Source organism: Orbicella franksi, chromosome 4 (genome assembly GCF_964199315.1).
Source record: "Orbicella franksi chromosome 4, jaOrbFran1.1, whole genome shotgun sequence".
Classification (NCBI taxonomy): domain Eukaryota; kingdom Metazoa; phylum Cnidaria; class Anthozoa; order Scleractinia; family Merulinidae; genus Orbicella; species Orbicella franksi.
In genome coordinates this window covers 30,263,126-30,272,300 of record NC_138148.1, presented here as the reverse complement: position 1 = coordinate 30,272,300, position 9,175 = coordinate 30,263,126, and the positions used below count along the sequence as shown (strand labels likewise).

At 40.9% G+C, this 9,175-nt stretch overlaps 1 protein-coding gene across 1 annotated transcript in view; it reads right to left on the bottom strand.

Annotated features, from left to right (window-relative positions):
* LOC145485402 (uncharacterized) overlaps positions 1–6,818 on the bottom strand; it is a 12,639-nt gene extending 5,821 nt beyond the window's left edge. Inside the window, exons 1-4 of the mRNA XM_081464070.1 lie at positions 6,468–6,818; positions 5,530–5,574; positions 1,576–1,751; positions 812–1,139 (exon numbers count right to left, since the gene is read on the bottom strand). Coding sequence (XP_081320196.1) covers positions 885–1,139; positions 1,576–1,751; positions 5,530–5,574; positions 6,468–6,801 — 810 coding nt within the window. The 5' untranslated portion in view covers positions 6,802–6,818 and the 3' untranslated portion in view covers positions 812–884. The remainder of the gene's footprint in view (positions 1–811; positions 1,140–1,575; positions 1,752–5,529; positions 5,575–6,467) is intronic.
* Between the last annotated feature and the right edge of the window lie 2,357 nt (positions 6,819–9,175).

The following is a 9,175-nucleotide window of genomic DNA, read 5'->3' as shown; positions in this document are numbered from 1 at the left end:
TCTCCGGATCGAGCGGTCCGAGTTCAAGGCCCGGCATAGGACATAGTGTTGTGTTCGCGGGCAAGACACTTTACTCTCACAGTGCCTCTCTCCACCCAGGTGTATAAATGGGTACCGGCGAACTTAATGCTGGGGGTACGCTGCGATGGACTAGCATCCCATCCAGGGAATAGAAATACTCTTATTGCTTCATGCTACAGAAACCGGAGATAAGCGCCGGCCTGATATTGATGGGCTACTTGGCTGTCATCGGGACTTAACCGTTACCTTAAGGTTACGTATCTGGTTGACTTCCTATCGCACTCAAAGTCGTCAGGCCATTCGAAACTCAAAATCTCACGGGGTAAGAAAACTGTTCTGCTCCGAGAGTCATTCATTTCATCGCGTAGAATGAAGCTAAGGCTTGGGGAAATGAAATCTCCGAGTGGGTTGCGCCGCTGGCATGGAACACTGAATCCCTTACCTCATACTAGACCATGATCAGCTTAATTTTGCAACCCTATTCTAGACTAAGCACCAAAAATCCCCCCCCTATTCCAGACTAGCTATTTTCCATGCAGAAACTTTATCACTATCGTAGTCCAACATAGCTGTTCCAGACTAAATTATTTATACACTGGCCACTTTTCTGATAAATTATACCCTATTCTAGACCAAAACTGTCTGGTTTCTATGCCCTATACCCAGACTTAACTTCCTGAAAACCATAGCCTTCACTGCGGTACATACACATATATCTGATGAATGGGAGTGCCCCCACGAACGAAACCTAGGTAAAACAGTATCAATCAAAAGAGTAAGCGAGCCTCACCGTTGGAGTTCCAGTTGGTATAGGTGGACTTCTTGCTGTACAAGACCTTGTTCTTGTGGGCAGCACTGGTTTCTCAAGAGCAGTGTATTCCGGCGCCTGCTACCAGCCAACCAGCATCGACGTCACAGCCACCATAGTTTCTGTTTATCAAAAAGTTTCGAGGGCTGTCTCCCTCAATGGAGAAGTAGTTGGTTTCTTCTGTCTTAATATCAGTCCACGATGAACTGACCAGTTTGCCCTCAGAAAACCAGTTCAACTTGTCTGTCCCAGCCGCGTTAAAAAGCAATTCTTTTTTATTCACACCGCCTTCGTACACGATCACTTTCGCCTGTTGGCAGAGTGAAAAGTTGGTTTACAGCAAATTACACATAACTCCTCATCTTTTTTCCAGGCAATGGGATGTCTTAAAACCATTGGTGCGTTTCCTGTTGTATTATTATGATAGAGCGGTTTTCAATTGAGTGTGGAAAGTAATCAGGCAATCACTTTGGTTTTGGTTCTGGTTTTACTACGGTTTTAGATTGGCCGAGTAGTCTAATTGTAAGTAATTGGTTTGGTTTTGGTTTAACGACACTCAGTTGAAAACCGCTCCATATATTGGCACAAATCTAGATTGCTGTTTATTATTGCTTCACTTTTTGTTCTATGGGCGTGCGTTGCGAGCGTGGGTGCTTGCGTGTGTGAGTGAGAGAGTGCCGGGCCTTCATTCCAACTTTTTATTGCGCAGAGTTAAAATAAAGTGTGCTTAAATAAAAACTATTCACCTGAGATGGAGAAAAACTCTGCCAATGCATGACAACGCGGTTCTTGTAGTGATCACGATGTTGGTTGGTGATGTCAAGGGCTGCCGTTACGAACTCTGCGGAAGCCTCGGCCGACTTATACAAGTCCCATACCCTCCTGTCAACACCGCTGACAGCTTTGAATATCATGGTCCAGCCTGATGATGAATAACATGAAGTACCTGATGAGTTGCACTTTTGCTATGAGCTGCTAGCGAATAACGTCGCTCAGCAGCTCGATTCATCGTGTTTTAGCGCAGTTTGACGAGTCTGGTGTTTTTCGTTTTAATTTGATTGCTTCTCCCATTGCCGTTGGCTCTTCAGCAAGTAGATTACTCGTGTTAGGGGAATTAATCTGACTTCAAGCTCCTATTCTTATTGTTCCGATTATAAGTTCATATTCCGAGGGTTTGTTGTTTTAGTCGTTTCTGTTTCTTTTTACTCGAACGCTTATTAGAAAATATATTGACTGGGAATCAAAGTTCGTTCTTCGTTATTTATTATTATAATCTTGCATATAGTTTTTAAAAATACATACTAAGTTATCTGAGTGCCTGCACTGGGTCACTCATTAAGTAATCCTATTTAATCTCTCATTCCTTAAAAATTAGAGAAATGCCAGCCGAGCAGTAGCAATTTACCTTCCAATGTGGTCCAAATTTTATTTTGTTTTCGCTTAGATTTTATTTCGATCAACTGAACTTTGCTCTCTTCGAATTTTTGCTTTAGCTGCGTTTTTGTAATTTCCTTTGTTGGATATTTATTTTAGACTGAGCCTTGTACTTTTGTACAAGCTGCTCTTCATAGTTTATTTGTTTGATATTCGCTAGCGGATATATTGAACTTTGTACTTATGCCACGTACGCTCCTTTCAAGGGTAGAGGTTCTCCTTGTTGTCAGTCACTCAGTGTAACAAAGAAATCACGTTGGCAATCACGAATTTTTAAAGGAATAAGTTGAGCATCTTTTCAGTATTCTAACATAGCAACATAACTTGTACTTTGTACCTAAGTTTCTCATATAAGCAAGCTACATTGTACACGTCTTTTGATTACATTGATAACATCCTCGACGTTAACAAGTGCAGAATAAACTACTGTTGGACCAAGTTATTTCTCTTCCTTGACGTCCGTAGTGAAGACCATTGAAGTAGCGCCTCGTGTACCAGGAAATCGTGACGAATTTCCGTTCCCACAACCAAGCAGTGCTCTCCAGAGTTAGATTACCCCAGTTGTCAGTTCATGTCCGTTCAGTCAGAGATTTATAGTGTTTGCAGGAAAAACCTATCATCACACTCGCTCTCGATTTCTATGAGGTGGTAGTTGATGAAGCTAAAGGCCTCAATTATCGGTCACTTACCCAGTTGCTGTTGTTTTTAAATTAACACTCTAGTAGTTCAGTGGCTAGAGCGTCCGGCTAGGTCACGGAGGGTCTTCATCAGATCCCATCTGGGACTCGGATTTTTTTCCGAGTTGATGTCATTTCTACATTTAATATTCCTTATAATACGAACTTCATTTTACCATCGAAAAGTATGGTAAATTCTTTCCTAGTTTTTGTAACAACAGCAGCCATAAACAAAACGTTTAAAAGCGAAAGCGCGTGCACAATATAACACGATAGAGACACCATTCAGTTTTAGAAAACAGCCCTAAGAAAATACACGTGCTGATTGGTTAAAAATCGTGTTTCTATAACTCGATGGAAACAGCTTTTGACGTAATGATGGCGTGAGCAAAGAGAATTTACATTTCGATGATCAAAGTAAACAAGCTGTTTTTCTTTTCCTCGTCGCGGTGTTTTCTAAAAGAAATAGGAAACATGTTCTCCGTATTTCTATCGAGTTATAGAAACACTCGTGAAAGTTTGGGAGAACTCGAAAAAGCTGTGGAAACACTCGCCTGCGGCTTGTGTTCCCACAGCATTTCTCGTTCTCCCAAACTTCCACTGGTGTTTCTATAATTCGATAGAAACACGGTACATGTTTTTTTTTCTTAACTAATAGATGGATCAATCTCTGGTTTATCTGAAATATATGTACTATACTCTGTAATCCGAGAATGTACGCAAAAAAAGTCGGCAGAAAAATAAGAACTCCTTGCCTGGGCATAAAAAAATATGTATCTTTATAAAACGAAGGGTGAGATTAAGGTTACAGTATACCTTCGGGTCGGCAATTTTCTTCAAATTTGGATTTTTGGGTCAAAATAGTGGTCGAAGAATAATCTCTAATTTCTGAAAAAAATTTTTGAAAAAGGCTAAATATTGGCGGAGAAAATGGCGGTTTTACGTTTTCACCGGAAGTAAAAGTTTACCTCTTGATTGACAGCCCTATGGCGCGTATGCAATCAACCGAGACGATTTTCGCGGGAATTACCTATATGGATGTCACGAATTGACTACTCAGTTGATCAGCATTGTTGTTCTGACTACCCAGCATTTTTGATATTAGGCGTGTCTCTATTAAGTTATAAGTAAACATAGACCACGTGTAAACCATGGACCGGTTTGAATAAGCGAAAACAGCGAAGAACGAATGAAAATACATCAATGAGTGAAGAAGCGAAAGTTCGCCACGCGGATGAAGCTATAGTTATCGTATAAGGTGCGCAAATATTCGTGGGAAGAGAAAAGAAAGGTTCTGTAAAAATTTCGGAGCTTGACAGCAATAACAGGGATGCTGACAGAGACTCTTCTGATGAGTCCGATATCGACGAATCGTCGGACTCACTGAGACCATTTGAAATATTATCCATGCATAGTTGCCCACACACAGTTGCTCTCCGCGCTGTCTTTTGTTTGTTTCCTTCGCTCAGCCACTCTAGCGTTCGTATCGTTTGTAGTCTTCCCCATTTTGCCAGACCAGCTTCAAGAAAAACCGAACTACAGAAAAATTCTCTCTCTGCCTTCGGTTCCTTGAGCGCATTGCGAAACACAAGAGTTTTTTAGAGATTCGCGCGTAAATTTCACCAGGAGGTTAACGGTAGTAAACTTTCCCTGCACTGATTGGCTTAGGTATCTGAGAACCCAGTTGAAGGCGTTTGTGGGCGGAGTTTGTTTGCGAAGCAGAAATTTTTCTCAGCGCTGTTTTCTCGAATAAATTTTTTCACTTGAAGCAGACACTTTAAAGAGTTATAACTCAAAGGGAATTTGTTCAATTGCTCTTAAATTTGGACAGTGGCTAGTTTAACATATAAACTACAAAAGCGTGTCTGGGAATTGTTAATTTCGAAATACTTTTTCTTCGAGAGCGATTTTTGTACGATCACTTCACATTTTTTTAATCCTATTTCGAAAATGTTCTGTAACTTTTTACTGCAATTGAATATGCCAAAACGCAGACACGTTTTTTAAACGCTTTGGGCCCTGAAACCGAGGAAAAAATTAAATTGGCGAAAAACGAAATTCGCTTTGACTTGTAGCTTTCGAAAGGTGATTCGGGCGCTCGCATTTAGTGGTCGTGAAAAATTCGACAATTCATTTTCTTTCAAAATTCTTGGTATAGCTTGATAGCCAGCTCCATAAGCTTTAATTTGATATAGGGGTTTAGGTATCTATAGCTTAAACTGCACGCGCTACATCGCTTGCGCGCGAGACACCCCTGAAGGTATACTGTAACCTTAAGTTTGTTCAAAAATCTCTACTAGCGTCTGAGTAGGAATATTTCATCATACGTTTGTGTTCGAATTAATTTTTTCATCCACTCATTTCAAATATTGGAAAGCAAGAAGTCACGTTAGATTAAACAACATCGACAAACTAGATCTCGAGAAATTCACCGTCAACATTTCTTGACATTTCGGTGAGAAACTGATTACTAAGCTCCTGTCTCTGTTTTCACAGTTGTATTTGGTTTATCCGTGTTCATCTTTTCGCAGCTTTTATCCCAAAGCCGTGAGGAACTAGCTTTTTAAACAGAAAAAAAAATCAACCAACCTCCTGCGGCCATGTCGCAATAAACGGGAAAAGCCTGTTGGTTTCCTGTTAAAGAAGAAAGCAGTTTTAGTTACGGCAACTTACTCAGTTGCTGTTGTATGAGATGGCATTGTTTCAGGTGTATATATGAATGCATAATTTATGCTCTAAATAGATAACGAAATAAATTACCAAAGAACAGCAGAACCTAAATGGATCTATTACCTAATTTATAGAAAATTAACATTCCATGAAATTAACACGCTTTTCAAAATTTTGCGTTAATTTAACTGTGGGCAAGATAGTGGAATTCAAATTTCGTTCAAATGTTGTTAGAAAATCGAGCATTCTGCCAATCTTTTCTTTCTGTTCTTTGCACAACGAAAAGCGTTGTCTTTTAACTAACCTTCACGAATCACGAATATTAATTATTGCACTCTTATTCACGTAATTCACTTCTCTTTGCATCATTTTGCCCTTCAATTTTCCTGAGTTTACGTCGTCTAACATAGAGGGATAGTTAAGAGAGGAAAATGGCTGTGAAGCTTGTTGTATGTTTTTGCTCATTTTTCTGACGTTCACCGTGCACAAAACACGAAAGTTTCTAATAAGTTACTGAATGAATCGAATCAGTGACAAATTCGAGATTAGGAAGTTTTTAACACCTTCTTTTAGTGAGCGAAAAAGTCAGTAGTATTTTCCATAGCATCCATAGCATGAGTTTTACAAACAGTAAGGAAGAAAAAAGATATTGTAACCAACGCGAATGGTGTAGGTGTCCAATTACACGTATCCAATTACAAAACGTTGCAGTTGGATACCTGCAATTGGACACCCACTTTATCGCGCGCCAATTACGTGAAGAAAGGCTCGAAGATACACAATCACAATCAAAACTTTTGTTGCAGATACGATTAACGGCCAAGTCTAACAACAGACGAAAGTTCACATCCCCTTACCCTGGAGACGAATCCAGAAAACTCCATTGCTGAGCTGTTTTCCGGCTTTGTTCAGGATATCTTTACAAGAAATTCCCGGATTTGCACTGTCTGTGCCGTATTCGCCTAGAAGCTGGAAGGTCTTCCATTCGGTGCCGACACAAAGATACACTTTACCGTTCGCGTATTTCAATGCCCCGGCATGTGCCGCGTCATTACACTGGCATGATGCATCCCCCAGTTTGAAAATCGTCGGAACCGGATCATCACAATTGAGGGTTTCTTCCACACAATCCTGACCCCCTACTCGCGCTACCAAGAAGACAATGCTCAGAATTCGTACGAAACCATTCATGGCGCCTTGTTTCCTCTCCCCCGCCTTTAGCTCCAAATGGTGTAACAGAAAGCGATCAAGTTCTAAATGGTTTGATGAGAATTATTAAGTAGAGATTTAGGCAGCTGTGTGTGATCAGGTGTAGAATCAATATTTGGAGTTTTCACCGACCTAGTCATATCCATAGTCACGGATAGTAACGATAAAGAAATTGGACGAAGGCTTATCTAGGCCGAGCAGTGCTTCATACTGATCGCAAATCGCAAACAAACAATCTCATATTAGCTCGCTCTCTTTTACTTTTCAAAACGCCAGTAAGTTAGAGTTTGATGCTTACGGTCTAGCGGCAATTTTAAATTAATTACGTGCACACTACCAAGGCGGTTGCAGACGGAAATGTCCCTGTAAATAACAGGTGGTATGTCACGTCTCCCACGCAGACTACGTGCGCGCTTGCTCTCAACTTCATGCCACGACTAGGCTGAAATAAAAATGAATTTAAAAACTACATTCATATTCCTTCAATTGTCGCAATTTGTCAGTCTAACAGTGTTCAGTTCCTAATAAAGATGATTTATCCCTTTTGCGACTTTCTTGTTGTGGTTCCGTCGTGTTTCTGTGAGGTCCGTTGCTCCTTACTAACAGTACTCCCTTTGGAGGTCTCTTGGGGATGTGTGCAATTTTTTTTAAAAGGATTCTAGATTTGTTTTGATGCTCAGGGCTTGAAGTGGGGTTGAGAGAAGGGACTTAATTAGAACTCTCAAGGTATTTCGTCTGTTTTTCTGAGACCTCGTCCACACCACGCCGGAGGAAAGCAGCTTTATTTCTACGGTTAGGCCTACTGTCTACACTAATCCGTCACGAAAACGGATCTTTTCGAAAACGCTCTTCAAACCGGGGGAATTTGAAAATGCCGGATTTTCGTTTTCCTGTAAACAGAAAACATTTTTTCGAAAACGGAGCTTTTTGAAAACGATGACATCAGACGATAATCCTATGATTTTCCTGCCCGAGTTTTCCTCAAACACAAATCCAAAATGACCATACAGTGATTGCTCGTTTTTAAATTCCTCCGGCGTAGTGTGGACGGAAAACATTTGATGAGTTTTCAGAGTGAAACCTCCGTTTTCAAATTTCTCCGGTGTAGTGTGGAAGGGTCTTCAAACTCACTAATTAAAAATTCAGTAAGTTTAAACAAAGGAAATCAAGATTGTGACGGTATTTGGATATCCGATCCTAATAAGCATAAATTTTTACGATTTACTTCCCCGTTTTCTCCCTATTTTTCGAATGAGAAGGTATATCAAACATTCAAGACAAGTTAAGACAGTGTTTGACCGCATTTCCAAACACCTCAGAAGTTCGTCAAAAATACTATGCGTTTCAACTCTCTTCTCGGGGTTTGGAAATTTGGTCAAACACGCTCTTTCGTGTTTGATATATTACTTCCAAAACTCTATTATCGCCAGAGACGCATCGTATGCATTCCGTAACTCGATATTTCTGCTTACAAGTAGCAAATATTTAGCTATACGGCACCATAGATTTCCTGAGATTACGTGCTTATATTCAAATCGAAATTCGCCCCTCCTCTTTAACGTGGTATATACAGCCTTCGGCTCGATCCAAACCACACTCGGTCCGACCAAACTCCTTGCCAATTTCAGAATTCACACCAATCTACATTAATCGTATGGAAATCTTATTCCTCCGTCGTTAGACAAGTGGCCCGTTATTTCAGTCATCTTGAGCTCAAAAACCTTCTACTAAGAGGGTGCGAAGGGATTACGCGAGGCTGGAAAAAGAAAAAGAAAGAGTTCTGCAACAACCCGAAACATAGTGGTGCGTGCTGACTCCACCTCTGTAAACAACATGCAGGAACAGTTTAGAGAGCTCCCTTTCCGACCTCTTCCCCTCACTCCAAGCGGAGCGCGGCCGCTTGGCGCTGAACATTCAAATGGTGACAGAAGGAAAATGTGATAACGTGTCTCGGTAAGTGGAAGCCTAGTGAGTGATCAGGCCGGCGCTTTTCTCCAATTTCCAACGCGTGAAGTGACCCAGGAATAGTTTTCCTCCCGCCTCATAGAACGCCAGTCCACGGCATGGTAACTCCCCAGAAATAAACTCGCCGGTCCTAATTTATACTCTTCGGTGTGGACAAGGAGGCACTACTTGTTCGAACAAATTTGGTGTCCAACCCACTTATTAGGGAGATTAAGCAATGACGACGGCGACCCGAGGACAACGCCTGAAAAAATGGTGTCTAGATCTGTTCAGTACGTCTATTGGTCTCAAAACTTGCTCAAGCTAAATATGTAACGCCAACATCCAATTCAAAAGAAATATACGAAAAATTATCCGCCGCCATCCGCGTTCTCTAAATTACGCAGAACTT